A 20,378-nucleotide genomic window follows, 5' to 3' on the forward strand; every position below is an offset into this window, starting at 1 on the left:
TCTTTTTAGGTATCATATTTGGTCTTCAAAATCCATTGTGTGCTTTATACTGATGACACATATTTGACCTCGGACTGGCTACATATGACCCGTTGCTGCTCTACTGGACTAAGCCTCCCTGGGTGATCGGTGGGGAAACTGAGGCACCTGAGAGGGTGCCAGTGGCAGCAACGTGAGGCCGTGGAGGTGTGGCAGGTGGCAGGGAGCGCCCCCCCGCAATGGCTGCATTTCTTGTTCAGCCTTGCAGATCTGGGGGTCAGCCTGAATAGGACACAGGGGCGTCGAGCGTCAGGTGGACCTACAGCCTTCCCAGCCACGCTGGCAGGTGCCATCACTCCTGCAGGACAGCAGCTCCCGGGGTCTCTCCGGCCTGGGTAGTCCCAACACTGAGAGCAAGGGCCCAGCACCACTACCTGGGTTTGGCCCCGCTGTGCTCCTCCCTATCTCGGGCAAGGCTGCCTGACCACCCCCACCCCAGCAGACCCACCAGAGGCGCTGGTCGAATTTGGGTTGACAGAGGGTGTTGAAGCCACACCTGAGGTCAGACACAGGTTTCCCTTTGGAGGGAGACCTGGGTTGGAGCAGCTTGGCTGGTAGAGGGATCTCAGCCAGTTTAACTCCTATTCCTCGGAGACTCTCCATAAGTGAAGCTGATAACCGATCTCTGGACTGTTGAGATGAGATACAAACAAGGGACTCATGGCACTGTATCTGACCTCCACGAGGGCCCTGAAATGAATGTGGTTATTCCCATGAGACTGGCGGGTTTCTCAGTGTCAAGTGCGTAGGAGTGGGGGTAGCTGGCTGAAACATTCAGATTCCCACCCCCAAATTCTAATGCAGGTGGGCCCCAGGCCCTATGTTAGACCTTTCCAGAACAGGCTTGAACCTGCAGGGCCTCCTCTTGGCTGCAGCCCAAGGAGCCAGGTAAGGCTGCCACATGCCCGGGCCCTGGCAGCTGGCACAGCCCCACTGGGACGGGACGGCCCCTCGGAGCCAAGGCTGCAAGTGGCCTAATTAGCACCTGATTATTTGGAGGAAAGAAGGATAGAGACCTGAGCAGCTTGTGAAAACACATTTAAGCCCTTTCTTTTGGTAGGACATGGCTCAACGCAAAGAAAGAACTGAGTCTAGTGGGGGAAGAGAAACAACCAAAACCCATCTGTTTCCCTTTTGCCCTTTCTGCCTCCCCAGTTTCCTCTCCTACCCCAGACAGAACAAGCTCTTCCCTCAAGTGAGCCTTCTGGTCCTTTAAGCTAAAATTCAAAATAAATGCCCCTCCAGATTCTTCCTGAACCTTTTTTTTTTTCCCCGTGAAGTGACTACAGTTTTATTCAACTTTTTCAATGAGAGAAATTGCAGGTTAACAGAAAACATGTGCAGGAGACACAGAGTTCCCATATACCACTCACACCCACAGTCTTCCCTATTATTTACTCCTGGCATGAGTGTCCCTTGCCTTTTCTAAAGAGCCATTTTCCTTCCACCTCTCCCATCGTCTTCCCCCAAGTGATTCCAAGTCAGATTGGCTCAGCCAGCTTTGGAAAGCCGATCTGATGAAAGCATTTTAGAGGAACGGGATGAAATGCCGACCGGCGCCAACAGCCAGCTGCACCACGGGCCATGACTCAGAGGAGATTTGGTCACTTGGTTCCCAGGAGCTTCACTGCACAGCTGACAGAACTGTGCCCTTTAAAAGGCTTTAGTTTGCAGGCAATACCGACTTGGGGTTAAATATCTTGTAGGGCTCCCCAGTTATATGTTTCCTTTAAAAAAAAAAACCAATTCCACACAAGAGGAATGATTATGGTAGCCGAGAACCACAGTAATGGACGTAAGTGCTGCATTAACCGCCCCACCCCTCTCCCCATTCTCTGTTATGGTGGATTAAAACGCTGCCTCTCGTGCTCTCGGAAGGCTGATACTGGTCTGAGCCAAGCTGTGCAAGAATAGGAAGCTTTGCAAACCAAGTAGGAGTCGAAACTGACCCTGCGTGGGTGGCCCTCCCCTGGTGCACCCATCCCTCACCCCGCCGGCCCCTTTGGAGGTGACTTTCCAGTAAATGAAGGCCGCAGCGTCTGCCCAGCGACCACAGCCGGACGGTCGTTTGTGCGCGGTGCGCAAGTGGCAGCCTTCTTTGCGGAGAGGCTTGCTCTCTGATAGCTGTCTCGCCAGCCGGCCGGGCATCAACATGGTTTGTTCGTCTGCTTCCGTAATGACCGAGTGTCACTGCGGCAAGCGCCTCTCTGGTGGTCCCTGTCCCCAGCAAGGCCGCCCGCTTCAGGCCCGAGACCCTCCGGGAGGATGCACAACCGAGGCTCTTCTCAAACATCTCAGTCGGGCCCTTCGCTAAGCGTGTGCGGGCCGTCCCACTGAGTGACTGGGCATGTGCGTGCGGCCGATGGATTTATTTGGCATTCATGGGCTCTGTTTAACGACCTCGTAAAAGTTATAGCAGGGAGGCCATCTTGTGAAACTGTCCTGGCGGGCGGGTTTGCTGGAGAGGGTCAGAGACGGACACCAACGGAAAGCATCCGAAGTGGTCCCCGTGGCTGCTCACGGATCTTGGCCCTCAAACAGCCCCTGGGAGGCTGCCTGGTGGGCCCCTGCCTCCAGGCGGCACATGCAGCAGGGAAAAAGGTAGCTTCTGCCGAGCCACCCCTGCAGCCCAGCCCTGCTGTGCGCACATGCCTGGCCCACTGGAGCCTCGGTGTTCTCTGTCTCTAAAATAGAGCGGCCATAGCCTCCTTTCAGCCTTGCCACCCGTTCAACACCTTTGGCATGAGCCCACGCTCTCAGCTTTGCTGTGGGCGCCCCAGGCATGGCCTGTGTGAGTCAAGTCTCTATTGGCCTTTAAAGCGTCATCATTCAGTTTTGATTCCAAATGCCCTCTTCTTAGGGAGTCTGCCTGGTTCCCCCCTGGAGAATGAGTGATTCCTCCTGGGACCCCCTACTTCGGGTCACTTCGTTTTAAATACAAGTTTACTGAGAGAGACTCACACACCATACAGTCCAGCCAAAGTGCACAGTCAGTGGCTCACAGTATCATCATATGGTTGTGCGTTCATCACCGTGATCAATTTTAGGACATTTTCATTACTTCAAAATGAAAAAAAAAAAAAAAAAAAGACTCAAATCGCCCCATACCCCTTATGCTCCTCTATGATCAGGTCACTTTTTATGTCCCACCCTGTCAGCCTATGGAGCCGGGAGGCGCCTGAAGAATTGGCACCTGGACCCCAACCCTTGGCCCAGGATTCTGCATTCCAAGGGCCACTGGGCTAGAATCCATCGACCACCAACTCTGCACCCAGGCTGGTGCCAGGCCCTCCCACGTACAGAGGGAAGATGGTCTGTGCTCCTGGGACTCTGTCTTTTGGGAAAACAAAGCATCTACTTGTAGACAATACAGGGCAGCAAAACAGACCCGGTGTCAGATGTACTAAAGTACACAGTAGTCTGCAGACAGCATGTTTCTGGGGACTTTTCAGGGAATGTGGTACCCCCTTCCTAGACTCCCTTCCCTCTCCTGGTAGGAGAAAGGATCTTCCACTTCAAATAGGGTAGCAAGAATCCTGGGCACTGGGACCTCTGGACCCAGAAGTTCTAGAATAGCAGTTCTAGAGAAGGGCCCTTCAGTTCTCTGCCTGGGGGCGTCGAGCCTGGCTGGCCCCTTGCTGGTGGAGCAGGTAAGCCCTTTCTCTTAGGTATTCCGCCATTTTCTCTTGGTTCTTCACCCTATTTTCCCTGTTCAGTGTCTCTTTAGAGAATAGCTATCCCCTCCAACCTGGGCATGGAAGAGGTAGCCACTTGGCTGTGCCAAGTTTCCAGGCAGGACCTAAGGTTCTGGGTTAGTCAGGCTGACTGTCATAACAAAAAAAAACTCAGCTCCCAACCTAAGTAAGACACATTTCCTGTTCATGTTTCCACAGGTGGTGACTTGGGGTGGGGGTGGGGGTGTCACTACTCTATGCCATCAGGCAGAGATTTACGCTGCTACTTTTGACTAGGTGACAACTTTTCTCAGCTGGGGTTCTAGGAGCAAATTAAGCCCTGATACCCCAGGGGCATCCATTGGAGGCAGTGAATAACTTCTCTTCTGTGCATCTAAAGTGATACTAGAGGTATACCTGCCTTGGGAGAGTGGAGGAAATTGGCTCTCGGTCATTTGCTGGGTGCTAGGGTTCAGATAATGAAGGCTGGTTGTGAGAGTTTATAGGGTCTGCAGTGCCCAGAGCCTCCGAGTCCTCCACTGTGAATTCTGCTTCTGGCTGGCAGACAGTAAAGAGCGTGGAAGGCTGGAAGGGTAACTCACTCCCACCCACATTCCCTTAGCCAGATCAGTCTCCTGGCCCCACCTAACCACCACAGAGCCCAGGACACGCCAGCTAACCAGGAGGAAAAGGGACACACAGTAGTCTCTGCCTCAACCACTCAAACCAGAACCCTCACCTCCATTCTCAGCTTCTCACCTCACTCTCACCTTCGGAGGGACTGACGGCGTCCTGTTCCCGAGCATCGTGGAGTTCTAGGGGGCCAGTTGTCCTGCTTCCCTGTTTCCCCTCCCTCTGCAGGAGTCAAGGTTGGACCTTCTCTGCCCTGCTCCTCCACTTCCTACCACCCCACCACCCCACCACCACTGAGAGCAGGGACTCACGCAGCCCACTGAACATGGGCTTTGTTTCTTATCCTCTTTGTTTGGAGGGGTGTTTTAGTTTGCTGATGCTGCAGGAATGCAAATATGCCAGAAGTGGGTTGGCTTTTATAAAGGAGGCTTATTAAGTTACAAGTTTACAGTTCTAAGGCTGTAAAAATGTCCAAACTAACCAGAGAAAGATATCTTGACTTAAGAAAGGCCGATGGCATCCGAAACACCTCTGTCAGCTGGGAAGGCATATCGCAGGTGTCTGCTTCCCCAGGGATGTTATCTTTCTACATTTCCAAAGGTCTCTGTCTATATCGACTCTGAGCTTTTTCCAAAATGGTTCTCTCTTTAAGAACTCCAGTTAGTGGATTAAGACCCACTTAGATTGGGCAGAGACACATCTTCCTGGAAACCACCTAATCAAAAGGTGCCCCCCACAATTGGGTGGGTCATATCTCCATGGAAACAAGCTAATCAAAGGTTCCACCCCAAACATTAGGTCTGGCCCCCAAGATTGGATTGGGATTGAGAGGATATGGCTTTTCTAGGATACATAACAGTTTCAAGGTAGCACAGGGGGTGAGGGGTGATTTTTTTAAGAGAAATGGGCGAAAATATTCCATTAAGCATCCTCATCATCTTCTGCCTCTTGTTCGCCTATTACTTTTATACTAATAGATTCAGGACCTTTAGGGAAGCAAGTCTGTGGTGCTGGGTTTGTTTCTATCAACAGAATCCTTTCTCCAAATGGGGTCAAATGCAGAATCTCCTTATGTGGCACAGATGAAAGGGCTGCTGCTCTGGTTGATGCTGGCTTGGGAGACCCAGAGTCCTTCCTTCTCCCCATCCCATCCCACGGGTCCCCAACCCCTTAGGAGGGCCCCTTGGGCTTCTGCAGCATAGTTTGAAGGACCCTGTATGGACTCTGTCTTCTCTCTGTTGCTCGAATCCTATCCATAGCATTTCCCCAAAAGCAGTCACCCAGGCTGTGCTTGGAACACCAGCTCCTGCCTCTGCAGGTAGCAAAACCTGAAAGCAGGTATTCATTCCTGTGTGGATCACAACACCGAGACCACCCATTCCACCATCGCAGAGCACCCGCTCTGGGCCAGGCCAAGACACACCCAGGGGAAGGGCGTGAAGCACTTTGCAAAGGCGGAGCTGGGAGACAGGATTCTGCAAACACCCGAGCCTCCCTCCTGGGCATGAATGGGGAGGAGATGAGAAAGCAGGAATCTTCCCCCCAGGCAGACCTAAATGCTCGCGTCTTATTATTTGCTAGCAGTTGTGTTTACTGTCTTTTGCACTCAACATAATCTTGTATCTCCCTTTCTATAAACATTTGTTATTTCAGACAGAAAAGGTGTTATGAGTTTGGCATTTCAGTGGGATCTGTAAGAACATAAATCACGGATATACTTGGAGGCAAAGGATACCACTGTTCTGAGCAAGGACTGATTTGCAGTGGGGTGAGTGGATTCTAAAAGGAGCGATTCTGAGTTCTTTGGAGCCTAGGATTTCACAGGAGATGGCTTATTTCCACCGTGCAAAGTGCAGGGATACTAATTTAGAAAAAAAGTCCGTCCCATTAATGAACAGAAGTGACCTGCCTGGTGCAGGCATTCTGCCCTCCCCCTGGCACAGCCTCCCCTCTGGCTGCCACCCACCTGATGTGGGGGAAAGAACTGGACTCACCTGGGTTCAAGTCCTGGCTTCACCTCGCAGAAGCTCCATCACTCTCTGAGCTCAGTTTCCCTGAGTGAAGCATATATAATGATATATGGTCTGAGGCTCACGGTCCTCAGGAACTGCTTCCGATTGTCCCCTGAGAGTGGTCTTTGCATGCCCGGCATGGACCCTGCACCCGGGAAGCCTCCCCAACCACAGAGTGCCCGCATCTTTGCTCATTGCCTGCTTCCTCACGGAGCGGCTGGTGAAGCTTCCCGGAAAGCCACCCAGGGAAGCTCCCCGAGGGCCTGGGAGCCTTCTGGACACTGGTTTTCCCATGCGTCCGTGTGTGTGTGAACACACTAGTGCAAGCGCACCCGGGAAGCTGGGGTTGGGCATCAACCACCCTCTGTACACAGAGGTGGCAGGAGGTGCTTGGGGGCTGAGTTGAGAGGCTGGAAGCAGCCGCCACTGTGAAGCACTCAGAGGCACATCTGAAGGGGTCTGCAAGGAGCAGCCTCATGCTGTATCTCGTCCGGGCCTTTGGGCCCTGAGCCTCTGCTGGCAGGGTGGACTCCTGCCCTGGAGCTCCTGTGGGAGAGTCCAGGGATGGGCGAGTAAAGCCCTGGTCTGAGGTCTCAGCAGCAGCCAAAGCGGTTTCTCCCCCAGCCCATCGAGCTACCTCTCGGGTCTTTGGGCAGGGGGGGTTGGCTGCAGAGCTGAGAGCGTGCCTGATTCTGGGTGTGTCCCCAGGTGTGTCTGTGGAGACAGATCTGCCATAGGAAATGCACTCTCCGCACCCATGCAGTGTGCAAGAGCAGGGGCCACAGCTGGGTCTGCCCAGGGAGGGCACCCTGGGTGTGGGGTCGTTTCAGCCCATGGGCGTCCGGTCCTCAGGCCACAGCTGGAAGGATCGGCAAGCTTCTCTGGGTGAGGCCTGGTTAACTGCCACAGTGACAGGAGACCCACGATGGAACCTGCATCTCCAAACCTGGCCTGGAGCTCTTTCCAGAAAGATAACATTCTTAGCAGCCTTTTGGTTCTACTTCCTCATCTGTCATACATTTTGGTGGCATAACCTTATGGTTTTTACTTTTCCCCTCTGCTTTTTGTTTAGAAATCACTATGGCCTTTTTGTTTATCGGCTCTTAGTTAACTGAGTTTCCAAAAAGAACCTCTTTTAGTTTCCTGGGTTGCTCAAGCAAATACCAGGCAATGGGTCAGCTTAGACAATGGGAATTCATTTGCTCGAGGTTTTGAGGCTGAGAAAATGTCCCATAATGTCGTCAAGGTGATTGATGATTTCTCCCCTAAGACCATGGCGCCCCGGGGCTGGCTGCCATTGATCCTTGCGTCCTTGGCTTGTCACATGGCGGCATCTCCTGGTCTCTCCCTTCTCTTCCGGGTTCCCTCGGCGTTCAGCTTCTGGCTGCTCCCTCTGTGGCTCTCCCCCTTTGTCCATGTTTCATTCTCTTATAAAGGACCCCAGGAATAGGACGCAGACCCATCCCGATTGAGATGGGCTTAACTGAAGCCACCCCACCGGAAGCTCCTACTTCCGATGGGTTTACACCCACAGGGATGGATTGGGTTTACAAACATGTTTTTCTGGAGTACAGGCAGCTCCAAATGACCACTAGGCCCTAAGGGGCATCCGCTACATGTTAAAATTGGGACTTTTTAAAGCTGCTGACAGAACCAAGCTGCCCGCAGAAGCCCCAGATGGGTCAGCGCTGGCTGGAGGAGGTGGTAGGGGAGGTCCCACCTGTTCATTTATGATCCCTGTGACTCTCTGGAAGATGGGGCGGATTTGTCCTCGTTTTAGGGTAAGTTCACTGCAGCTGGATAGGGAAGAGGTGGTTGTGTTCAGAGCTGAGAACTGGCCAGGCAAGGGCACCCCTACAAGTGCACAGGCCCCCATCATTGCAAACCTTCCTTCACTCACTCTGCTCCCGCACAAGTCCGTACCATGGAAGAAATTAAGGTTGAGATTTGCTGGTTGTCACTTTTTAGACAGATAGTAGGTATCGTAAACCTTAGCGATGTAAAAATAGCAGTTCCCACGAAAGGATGGAAGCTGAATGTGCAGGAAAGGAGGTGAGGCGATGGGGAGAGGAGCTGATAGCTTGCTCTTACAAATGGAGAAGCCAGAGATTTTGTGCAAAGTGGCTCGATCAAGAACTAGGGCTTTGGTTATTTTTAACACTGAGTGTTGATTTCTTGAATAGAATACACATAAAAAGAATTCAAAATTGTTTAATTGCTAATAGGTTTACCATCGAAAGTCCCAATTTGTCCATCCAGCCATCTCGTTCTCCTCTCCTGGACTAATAAACCTTTCCAGAGAACAAATAAAACATGCATACATATTTTTCTTTTCTTTTTTCTCAAATGATAGCAAACTTTGTATGCTCCTCACACCTTCCCTTTTCACTTAAAAATACATCTTGAGGCGAGGGTGTGTTTATTGGTTTTCTTTCTCTTGGGAACAATGAAATGATCTAAAATTGAGAATGCTGATGGACACTATACATGTTTAGGCACCATACATGATGCCTGGTGAAAGCAGGTGACTGAAGGATGCACTGGCTGAGAAGTAGATTGGCAAACGGTGGTGTATGCTTAGGAACAAAGGTTGTGCTGCTGCAAAAAGGAACAAAGTCGTGAGGCATGCAACGAGATGAATGAACATGCAGAGCATTTGGTGAGACAAAATAAGCCAGAAACAAAAGCATAACAATGGTATGGTCACCTTTAGAAAATGCTTATAAGAAAACAGGGGCCTAGATTGTAAGCTGTTAGAGCAGACACATTAAATCCAGACTGGTGATTATTAAAATAATAATAATACATCTTGAAGATTATGTCATGTCTGTTGGCAATGATGGGCATTGGGGTTGTTTATGAACACAGATGGTGAGGCAGGAGGTGACAGCATGCTTAGTTTCTGTGCATGGGGTAGGGTGGGGGTATCTTTAGGTGCATTTCTAAAATGGGATTGTGGGGCCCAAACAAGTGTGTGTTTGTGATTTTGAAAAGTATAGCCATACTTCCCTATATGGAGGTAAGAAAAAGGCCTTTGAGTACATTATTTAAAGTCATAAAGATAAGCAAAAAAAAACCACCCCCAAAATGTATATATAAAGCTAATAAATCTGGGAGGGGTCAAAGAAGAGAGGAAGTGACAGGCAGTAAAGGTGGTATTCTAATTTGCTAGCTGCTGGAATGGGATATACCAAAAACAGAACGGCTTTTAAAAGGGGCAATTTATTAATTGCAATTCCACAGTTCTAAAGCTGTAAAAATGTCCAAATTAAAGCAAGGCTATAGAAATGTCCCATCTAAGGCATCCAGGGAAAGATACTTTGGTTCAAGAAGGCCAATGATGTGCAGGGTTTCTCTCTTAATTAGAAAGGCACATGGTGAATATGGTGACCTCTGCTAGCTTTCTCTTCTGGCTTCTTGGTTCACGTAACTCCTCCAAGGTGTTTTCCTTCTTCATCTCCAAAGGTCTCTGGCTGTGTGGGCTCTGTCACTCTTTCCAAAATGGTTCCCTCTTAAAGGGCTCAGTAAGCAACCTCACCTTGAATGGATAGAAGCATACTTCCATGGAAGTCATCTAGTCAAAAGCTACCACCCACCATTGGGTGGGTCACATTTCCATGGATAATCAGAAAGCGCCCACCCAGCAATACTGAATGAGGACTGAAGGACATGGCTCTTCTGGGGTTTACAAATTCAAACCAGCACAGGTGGGCTGCATTTATTGTCTTGCATAACAGGAATTCAGAAGATACTGTTTCATATTCATAAATGTTGATGCAGCTAAAAGTGGTTACCTCTGGGGCTAGGGTGGGAGATTTTTCTTATTTTCTATTCTTCTGTATGCTTCAAAATCAGTATTCCATGTCTGTGTGTTATTCTTACAATAAGGAAATAAAATTTAAAAAATAAAATAAAATAGGTGGTGAGGTGAAAGCTGTATTAATATCTCCCAGTAACATCACCCCAGGACCAGTGTCATCTACAGACCTGGTAGGACATTTCCTGCGTGGCATGGTTTTCCAAGGAGCACAGTTCTGCATTCCCGCAGGGCCATACATTTCACTCTTAGCATTATATTCCTTCAGCTTAAAGTGTGTTTTGCCACTTGTCAGGGGCCACGCAACAACAGTTATCCATTACAGACTCATTTACTGCTTAGTTCTAGATGCTTCCCTAACAGAGGATTTTCAGGAGCAAAATAAAGGTGGAACCTCCTTACAGGTTGCTGGACCCTGTTCTAAGGATAAAAACTTAGAGAAAAGAACTGCTCAGAGCAAAGGGTCTGAGGATCACATAGAGCACCTGGCAACTCAGCCCTGAGCGGGTGGGGCTGATGAGACAAGGCTTTGTTTGAATCCCACCCCACCCCAATCTCATATGACTCCAATGGGCATTTGATAAATACCTCATTTCATTGATTTTAAGTTGCAATTTTTTTTTCATGTTTCCACATTCTTGAAGTCAGAATCTATCTGTTGATCCAAGGGTGGTGACTGATCATAGTTTAATTGGCAGTTCCTTGGCTCTCTTAAAACAGTGAAGCCTGTTACCCATGGGTGGGGTCTTAGATTTGCTAAAATATTGTATTTCAGTTTGCTAGAGATGCCAGAATGCAATATACCAGAAATGGAATGGCTCGTATAAAGGGGGTTTATTAAGTTACAAGTTACAGTTTTCTAAGGCTGTGAAAATATCCAAATTAAGGCACCAAGAGGATACCTTCTAGAAGGAAAGACAGCCGGCATTTGGGACACCTCTGTCAGCTAGGAAGGCACGTAGCTGACATCGGAGGTCCTTGCTCCCAGTTCATTGCTTCTAGCTTCTGATTCTCTTGGCTTACTTTCCAAGCATCTGTGGGCCCTCACTTGGCTTCTCCAGGGCAAACTCTGGGTTTCATCACTTAGCTACCCTTGGCTCTCTCCAGGTTCTGGCTTTTTCTGTGAGTCCCTGCTTAGCACCTAGGGTATTTCTGTCTGGCTCCTCTAGGTCACAAGTGAGTGGTCTTAAAAGACTCCAACAAGTAGATTAAAGACCCACCTTGAATGGTCACATCTTCTTGGAAACCACACCATCAAAAGGTTCCACCCTCAGCAATAGGTCTGCCCCCACAAGATGGGATCAAAAGAACATGGTCCTAGAATGAGCTGAGACTCAACATCAAGGAATTGAGAAAAACCCTAGAATGAGCTGAGGCTCAGCATCAGGGGATTGAGAAAACCTTCTTGACCAAAAGGGGAAAGAATGAAATGACACAAAATGTCAATGGCTGAGAGATTCCAAACAGAGCCAAGAGGTTATCCTGGAGGTTATTCTTATGCATTAAGTAGATATCACCTTGTTATTCAAGATGTAATGGAGAGGCTGGAGGGAACTGCCTGAAAATGTGGAGCTGTGTTCCAGTAGCCATGTTTCTTAATGATGATTGAATAATGATGTAACTTTCACAATGTGACTGTGTGATTGTGAAACCTTGTGTCTGATGCTCTAACTTTTATCTACCTTGTCAACAGACGAGTAGAACATATGGAATAAAAATAAATAATGGGGGAACAAAATGTTAAAATAGATTTAGTTTGAAATGCTAGTGATCAATGAAAGGGAGGGAGAGGGATAAGGGGTATGGTCTGTATAAATTTTTTTTTCTGTTTCCGTTTCATTTCTTTTTCTGAGTAGATGCAAATGTTCCAAGAAATGATCATGATGATGAATATGCAAAAAAAAAAAAAAAAGAACTTGGCTTTTCTGGGGCACATCACAGCTTCAAACCAGCACATACAGCTATTGCACAAATGATGGAGTTGGGGGGGGGGGTCTCCCCAGGCCTTGATACAGGATAGGCAGGGGTCATTGCTTAGCCCTGCTCCATAGCTGTAGGTCTTGGGAGCCAGTCCCGGGGCCCCAGGATGCCCCCAGCTGACGCGCCTTGTCTCGTAGGTGTAGCCACTGCCGGCGGCCATGGGGAAGCAGAACAGCAAGCTGCGGCCGGAGGTGCTGCAGGACCTGCGGGAGAACACGGAGTTCACGGACCATGAGCTGCAGGAGTGGTACAAGGGCTTCCTCAAGGACTGCCCCACCGGCCACCTGACTGTAGACGAGTTCAAGAAGATCTACGCCAACTTCTTCCCCTACGGTGACGCCTCCAAGTTCGCGGAGCACGTCTTCCGCACCTTTGACACCAACGGCGATGGCACCATCGACTTCCGGGAGTTCATCATCGCCCTGAGCGTGACCTCGCGGGGCAAGCTGGAGCAGAAGCTCAAGTGGGCCTTCAGCATGTACGACCTGGACGGCAACGGCTACATCAGCCGCAGCGAGATGCTCGAGATCGTGCAGGTACTGCCAGCGGCCAGGCGGCGGGGGGCTGGCCCGGGGACACGGCGGGAGGCCTGGCCAGGTCTCACGCTGCGGGGCGGGGCCTGGACTCCCGCTTCCCTGTGCCACAATCAGCCATTCCTGGCCGGGTCGCTCACCGGCCCCCTCTGGCCTGCTTTTTAAAGTGGGCAGTTGTCGCAGGGCTGGGTTGGTCGTTGCAAACAGCAGTGAGAGAAGCCAAGGGTTGTTGCTTTCTATATATCAGGCCTGGGTCAAACACCGGTATCTGTTTGCATCTTCACCAACCCCATGAGGTGCGCCATTCTCCCCATTTTGCAAAATCGGAGGCCCAGAATGGTGAGGTGGTGAGGTCGCGGAGCTGAGAATTGTAATAACTGAGAGGACCCTCGATGCTGGCCAGGTACCTGCCAAGACCCTTGTTTGTGAATCCCATCTTTGAGAACGCAGCACATGGCTTGTTCTGCTCCCTAGGAACATGCAATTGTAAAGTTAAACTGAAACATTAAATGATCACCAAAGTAAACTCTGCCACAGAAATAACAGCACTTTATGAGACCCTTCTTCTTGAGCTTAGCTTCTATTGACAGCTCTAACAGATGAGTGTAAACAGCACCTGAGGCTTTTTTCCAGAAAGAAACCAAGCTTTGTTCACATCACCAGGCTGCCAGGCGTGTGATAGAGTGCAGAAAACTGCAGGGCCGGTTTAGTGGCCCAAAGCTGCCACTGCCTGACATCTCCACTCTCCTACAGCCCAGGGAATTCAACTTTTGAACTCCTCAGAAGAGATAGTCCCTCCACACAAGAAATGTCAGGGTTAAATCTCAAGCAAGAGGTATCAAATCCATGAACTCCTACACTGTTAGCAACTGGCCTGAGAAGTGACCAACGCATTTCCCAGACTTTCACATTGTGTGGGAAACTCTGTGGGTCACTTATTACCACCTGGCTCTTAGCTCCGTGCCATGCTGGAAACAAGAATCCTTTCTCCCAGGAATCATTTATCCCAGTCCATGTGTAAAGCCTTTCGCTTTCCCAAATGGGTGTATGCCTGACCCTGGCTGGGCAGATGGGCCTGGCCAAAACCTAGAGATACACGGGGTGACATTCAGAGCAGCGAGGATCAGTGATTCCTGTCCTGGTTTCTAGGCCCCCAAACCAAGTTCCCAAACCCTGAAAACCTGCCCCCAGCACCTTCTTGCTGGGAGGGTTCTCTCATGGAATGCCTGGTCGGCTCCACCTTTCTCAAGATGGATTGGTCTTTTAAGTACTTCAGAAGTCCCCCAGGAGACTTTGGTAGAGACTTTGCATTTGGCTTCACCCTCAGGAAGGCAGATGGTTCTTTCTGTATTCAGGGTGTGCAGACAAGCCCTGAAATGCACAGGGCCCAGGAGTGTGTGGGGAGGGGGGCCAGGCCTGGGTAGCTCCAGCTCCGGCCCCAGCAAATGGACGTGGGGTGGGAGCGGGAAGAGTATAATGGAACATTACAGATACCCAGGCACTTTCAGGTCATACTTTTTATTTTAACGCCCTGTTTTTAAAATATAATGACTCTCAGACTTCTGTTGTTGTTAGTCTTTTGTTTTAGGAATGAGAATATCAACCCAGTCACCTCCACAGAGTACTCAGAAAATCCCTGCTGTGGGACTGTCCTTCCCCATTGCAGGCTGCTCTAATGAGCTGCCAGTTGCAGCTCCCCACTCTCTTCCCCAAATACACACATACACACACACGCACACACACGTGCACACACACACGCACACATACACACATGGTGGCACCTGCCCCGGGGGCGTCTCTGACTTCCTCCCAGGGCTTCCAGTCCTGGACAGAGACAGTCAGGGATGGCCAGTGATGGCAGCTGGGTCCCTGTCGGCAGTACCCCATGGAGACCGACTGCCCTGAGGCGGCCCCAGGGCTGCCCTGTTCCATCCTTTCTAGGACTAGTTATGTGGTTTGCCCTTTTGAGTTTTAGGGGCTAAGTCTTTTTTTTTTTCTTCTTAAATTGATGTAGAAAAATCATTTAGCAAAGTGCGTAAAGCTCAGGGGGGCGTGTGATGAATTTTTCCACATATTTTCCGCCTATGTAACCGCCACCCTCACTGAATCACCCCCCAGCCCCCAGAAGGCCCCCGCTAGCCCCTTCCCCAGATTCCCCCATCCTTACCCAGACAGCCCCCATTCTTACACGGGAGACCCGTTTGATCTGTTCTTGAACTCCCCGTAGTTGAACGTGTCTGGATTCTTATTGATTCCTCCGTGCTGTGTCGAGTAGCAGGGCCGCTGTCTCCCACGGGGAAGCTTGCCGAGAGCAGATGCCCTCCCTGCCCTCCCCGTTGCTTGCTGTGGGCTACACCCTTGCCCACCGCACCCCCACCCCGGAAGCCTCTTGGTGCCTCTGAGCACACTCGTTCACCTCGTCTGTTCCATGCACTCCCTGCAGGCCATATATAAGATGGTGTCCTCTGTGATGAAAATGCCCGAGGACGAGTCCACGCCGGAGAAGCGAACAGACAAGATCTTCAGGCAGATGGACACAAACAACGATGGTAGGAGACGGGGGTGGACACCGTGTGTCCGGGCCACACTGCTGGGGGCAGAGACCGTTGGGGACTGTCCCCTCTCCCCATCTCCCACCACAGCTGTGCTGAGGGAAGGACCCAGGGTTAGGAATCAAGACACTTGTGGTCCTGGGTCTGGGTTTTCTCCTGGGGTCCCTCTGAGCTGTGGCTTCTTCACTTGGGGGGGTAATGATGGCCCTGGGAGTGTGTTTGAGGGGAGGGGCTGGGATGGAAGGCCCCAGGGGGGCTCTGGGAGCTGGCTGAGCTGTGCCCCCACGCGATGGGCGACTCCCCTGATGTCCCTGGGGGCAGAGGAGCCCTGTGTGGACAACAGCTCTGCACAGGGATGCCGGGGCCACACTGCAGCAGACCTGGGGGAAACCTCGGAGTCGGGTGACAGGGCCCCAGTGTTGGAGAGGAACGTACCCCCAATTCTGCTCAACACAAACCATGAGCTTCGGCAGGATCCAAGGAAAAAGGCATCAGCTATGAAACTTGATGACCCCTTACTTCTCGTGAACCTTCTCAAGAAGAGTCACCGAGCAAGATCTGATTTGCTTCTGAATGATAAAGGAATACGAGGTTTAGAAAAGAAAAACACCCCCTCGGGTGAGGTAGAAAGTTAAAATAAGCTACTGCGCACATACGGCAAGTGCTGTTCAAACTCCGAAGCGCTGCTTGGGGGTGTGGAAGGACGGCCTGAGCCTGGCAGGGAGATGAGGTTTGGGGTGTAAGTGTAGGCAGCGTAGAAACATAGCAGACAGTAAGTTAGCAGCTTTCAAAACACATTCACACATAAAGCGGGCAGCTTAGTGCTGGTGTTGCCTCTGGGCTGATTTATAACACACTTTCTCCAGCCTCCAGTGTCGCAAGGCAGAGGCTGAGGGTTCTTACAGTCCCACACACTAGGCTCTCCTGAGCCCCAGTTTACCGCTCTGTGGAATGGGGATCCTAAGAGCAATCGTGTGTGGCTGTGAAGATTCGATGAGATAAGGTCTGTAACACTCTCAGCACAGTGCTCGGTTCACAGCAAATAGTAGCTGCTATGGCTAGCCTCGCCATGTCCCCAGGCCAGCTGCCCACGGTCACCGCCCTACCCCGTGCCCTGCCTCCAGGCTGTGGCAGCCCCACGCCCACACAGGGCCCCACGCCCTGCGCCTTCCTGCGTTGTTCGTGAACCTGGAGGGTGTGTTCCACTCATGCATTTGTCCACAGAGACAAAGCACTTGCTCCGTCCATCTCTGGAGCTCGGGGAAGGGAAAGGAAAGGTGATGTTGAAGATACTGGGGGGGTGGCCGGGAATCCCGATTCCAAGGAAGGAGGAGGATGGCCCTTGGGTTGGCTCAGAGGATCCCTCAGGGATCAGCAGTGCCCCACCGTTTTCCTCCCACCTTCCCAGCCACCCCAGTAAAGCCATGGCTCTGCCCCAGGTCTCTGGTGGCGGGTTGATGGCTTTTCTCTGTGGCCTGGTGTCATTTTTAAAGCAGTCCTGTCCTGTCCTGTTGAACTTTTGTTCGGGCAGAGCCCGTGAGCTCCCTGCCAGGAGAGGAGGGGGCTGCCTTCCGAAGGCCATGATCCCCACAAGTCTCCAGCAGCCCCCTCCGGGCAGCTCCATGCCTTGCCCCTCTGGATTCTGACCTGAGCTGACCCCGCTCCCTTGCGGTACAGGGAAGGAGGAGGGACGTGGAGGGTGGGCCTGGAAGGGGACGGCTGTGCCTGCCTGGCAGCCTTACTTCCCGTGGCCAGTGGGATGTTGAGCCCCCTACACACAGCTGAGGAGACACACACCCACTCCTGCCGCCTGGAGTGGGCAGAGGTCTGAAGACCTGGAAGGGGGGAGTGGTGGCGGGGAAAACCCACCACTAATCCTGGAGGGTGGCTGACCAGGCCTGCCTGTGCGCTCTCCATGTCAGCAGAGGGCCCCAGAGACCTTCTCGGCTTGGGATGTGGCTGCCCCACCGTGGTCTGCCTCTGTGCCGGGGACCGGAAGGAGGAGGTGTCCTTCCCCGGCCAGGGGCGGGGGGCCTCAGGGGCAGGCTGGCCCCCGGAGCTCTGCTGACCCTTCCCCTGCATCTTCCCATCTCATCTTCCTGACAGCCCCATGAGACAGGTGCCACCAGGATCCCATTTCAGAGAGAAAGACACTGAGACCCGGAAGGGTTCGCCGCTCGCCCGTGACTCTGTACACCTCAGTCCCTGCCCCCTGCTCTGTGCGCCGCGCCAGGCTGCTAGCTTTTACATTATCCAAGTAAATGCCGTGATTCCATTTCATGGCCGAAGGACCTGAGTCTCGGAAAGGTCCCACAGCCTCCCCTAGGCCCGGACAGCCAGAGCCCGTGTCACCCCAGGATCTGCTGGCCCCCAACTTTCCCCAGCAGCCCGATGGTGTCCGTGCTCCAGCGGGTACTTCAAGATGCCGTCCCTGGTTTGGCCCCGTTTTAATGGGCGCAGTTAAAAAAGCGGGTGTGGGGAGCGCACAGGTGGTTCAGTGGTAGAATGCTCTTCCTGCATGCGGGAGACCCGGGTTCAATTCCCGGAGCATGCATCCCACCTTCCACCCCCCATCCACCCCCCCCAAAAAAGCGGGTCTTGCATTTGGTTCTAAACTGAACGTTTGGCTTTGGTTGCCACAAGGTGGAGGTGTGGGGACGTCTACTGGCATCTAATGGGTAAGAGGCGAGGGATGCAACTAAGTAGCCTGCAATGCAAGGACAGCCCCCTAAGCAAAGGGTTATCTGACCCAAAGTGTCAACAGTACCCAGGTTGAGCAGCCCTGAAATAGATGATCCATATTTTAAACGATCAATTATTTCATTAATTTAGGTGCCTTAAATGGGCAACAGCCATTAAATGCTTAAACATTTTTCTTAGATTCATAATTTAGAAATGTAGTCTTAAATATGAAGCTGATACCTATATGTGAGATAAAATCTTTTTACAAATTTTGGAGCTAAGTAAACATGTAGTACTACAAGAGAGCTGGTACTGCTTGAGGTTGCTTTGATAGAAAATTGGGATTGAGATTTTGACAGTCTTTTGAAATAAATTGCTTTTGGATGATTAAAAAAAAAAAAAAGGCACGTCTTTCCCTGTAGAGCAGAGCAGGCGCTGTCATGACCACAGCTTTGGCTCATTAAGGGTGATTGTGTAAGAGAAGAGTACCATGAGATTGTGTAAGAGAAGAGTACTCTCCTTTCCCAGCCGGGCAGCCCCCGGGCCTCGGTGGCAGCACCCCCCTACCCGAGCCCCAGCGCCCATGCAGCCTGGGTAGGGGAAAGGGCACACGTTTGTCCCCCATGGCGGCTCCTTGGGGGAGCACGTTCCTATAGCACTTGAGTTTTCAAAACCGCGTTCCTAACTCCTGATTCTGGAAGTCATAGAGGTGAAGGAGGGTCAGAGAGCAAGGGGCTAGGAGCCAGCCGAGCCCTGGGCACGACTCATACTTTTTCTACTCCCCCCACCCACCCCATGGGAGGGGATGACAGAAGCTGTGCGCAAGATGCCAGGCTTGAGTGGCAGGTCCATGCTGTGCAGCCCATGAGTGGCAGAGCCGGTAAGGATTGGACACCGTCTGTGGCCAGAAACCCTGTGCTGGGCAGTGATTGCAGGGCTCTGGGCTGCCTTGGGGACCCCTACCCATCCGCCCAGCATGGCCTTCTCAGAATTGATTAGAGGCAAATGCCATATTTTTTCTTGGCAAGCCACATATTTCTTAATATGTAAAGAAGCAGAATGACTAAAAAGATCTCAGTTGTCCTCACTGGCCCCATCCTTTCAATGGCCTAAAACTTCGTAGAGCAATGAAAGCAAAAAAAAAAAAAAAAATTTCCAGAAATGCCCATGAAGTGAGTGTAGCGATGCTGGTAGTCCAGCTTCCAGAGCTGGACAAAACGGGGGTGCCCCTTCCTCTCTGGAAGGACAAAGAGTGGTGAGTAATGCTGCTCTCTCCTGTCTTCCCTATCCGCAGGCAAACTGTCCCTGGAAGAATTTATTAAAGGTGCCAAGAGTGACCCCTCCATTGTCCGCTTGCTGCAGTGTGACCCCAGCAGTGCAAGCCAGTTCTGAGAAAATGGGGTGTCCGGGCGGTCACAGTGAAACACAGGCTCGTCTCGCCGTTTGAGCTTCGCTTGCACACCTGGATACCTTCTCAGCCATCCCTGCACTTCCGGAAATCCGGTGCCCCAGTGACACCCTGGCACCTGCCCAGCCTGGCCGGCTGCCCCACACTCTGCCCTACAACCTGTGTGACCCTCCTCCCGGCCCCCTGCCCGCCCCACCCCAGCCTGTCCCCCCACAGCGAGGGCAGGGATGGGTCTCCCTGCAGGGTCCCTAGAGGTTCCTGGCTCCCCAGGCACCCCCTCCCACCGGCAGCCCATAGCACCACCTGAAGACACTAGGTAGGACTTCCGAAGACGGCGCCAAGGCCAGCTAATTTATTTGGGGATACCAAGTGATTCTGTCGGAAAGGCGGGACGAAGACGGAGCGAAGGGCAGACCAAGCCAGTCCTTTCCCAAGCATGGCTCCATCCATCTCGTTCATTCGTTTTCTCTGACCAAAATTGCTTGCACTTATATATATATACCGTGGTCTTCTTTCTTTTAATATATAAATTATATGTATGGTGAAGCGACACGTACGTGTAGGTCCCGTATTTAAATGCATCTGATTGCCCTTGAAGCTTGGTCCCCCACCCCACCCCGTGGCCTGTGATTCCCCCCCCACCCCACCCCGAGCCTGGCTGTTTTGTGATATTTCTGCACGCTCCATCTGCCTGCTCCGAAAGGCACAGTGTGTGTGCCTTCTGCCTCCGTGTAGTGAATGCAGGCATCTGTCTAAGGTCTGTTCTCCCTGTCGGTCGGTCTGGCATTTCCTGTACTACAATGATCAAATAAATGGAATTATCTGGATTTTGTGTTTGCCCACAAAAGCCCCCATTCCACTGGCCGTGGCACACCCAGGCCATCCAGTAAAGGCGGGCTGGCTTGGCTACAGCTGTTTGCAAACGCGGCGGCTCTTGCGTCCCTTCAGCCTTCGCCGTGTCTATAAATCCTGCGCAACCTGTTCTCCGATATCTGCCTAACTCCAGGAAAGAGTTGTGGGAATAAGAGATGACTGTGCACTCGGCAGG

At 51.6% G+C, this 20,378-nt stretch overlaps 1 protein-coding gene across 7 annotated transcripts in view; it reads left to right on the forward strand.

Annotated features, from left to right (window-relative positions):
* The window catches only part of HPCAL1 (hippocalcin like 1), a 135,743-nt gene extending 115,586 nt beyond the window's left edge, over nucleotides 1–20,157 (forward strand). For 5 of the 7 annotated variants that reach the window (XM_077153171.1, XM_077153174.1, XM_077153175.1 and 2 more), the window contains 3 exons: nucleotides 12,293–12,691; nucleotides 15,132–15,237; nucleotides 19,217–20,157. In XM_077153171.1, the coding sequence (XP_077009286.1) occupies nucleotides 12,314–12,691; nucleotides 15,132–15,237; nucleotides 19,217–19,314 (582 nt within the window). In that variant the 5' untranslated portion in view covers nucleotides 12,293–12,313 and the 3' untranslated portion in view covers nucleotides 19,315–20,157. Of the gene's footprint in view, nucleotides 1–5,999; nucleotides 6,115–12,292; nucleotides 12,692–15,131; nucleotides 15,238–19,216 lie in introns of all 7 variants that reach the window. The other 2 variants (XM_077153170.1, XM_077153173.1) reach the window with 1 other exon arrangement.
* Nucleotides 20,158–20,378: the final 221 nt, after the last annotated feature.

Source organism: Tamandua tetradactyla, chromosome 3 (genome assembly GCF_023851605.1).
Source record: "Tamandua tetradactyla isolate mTamTet1 chromosome 3, mTamTet1.pri, whole genome shotgun sequence".
NCBI lineage: Eukaryota > Metazoa > Chordata > Mammalia > Pilosa > Myrmecophagidae > Tamandua > Tamandua tetradactyla.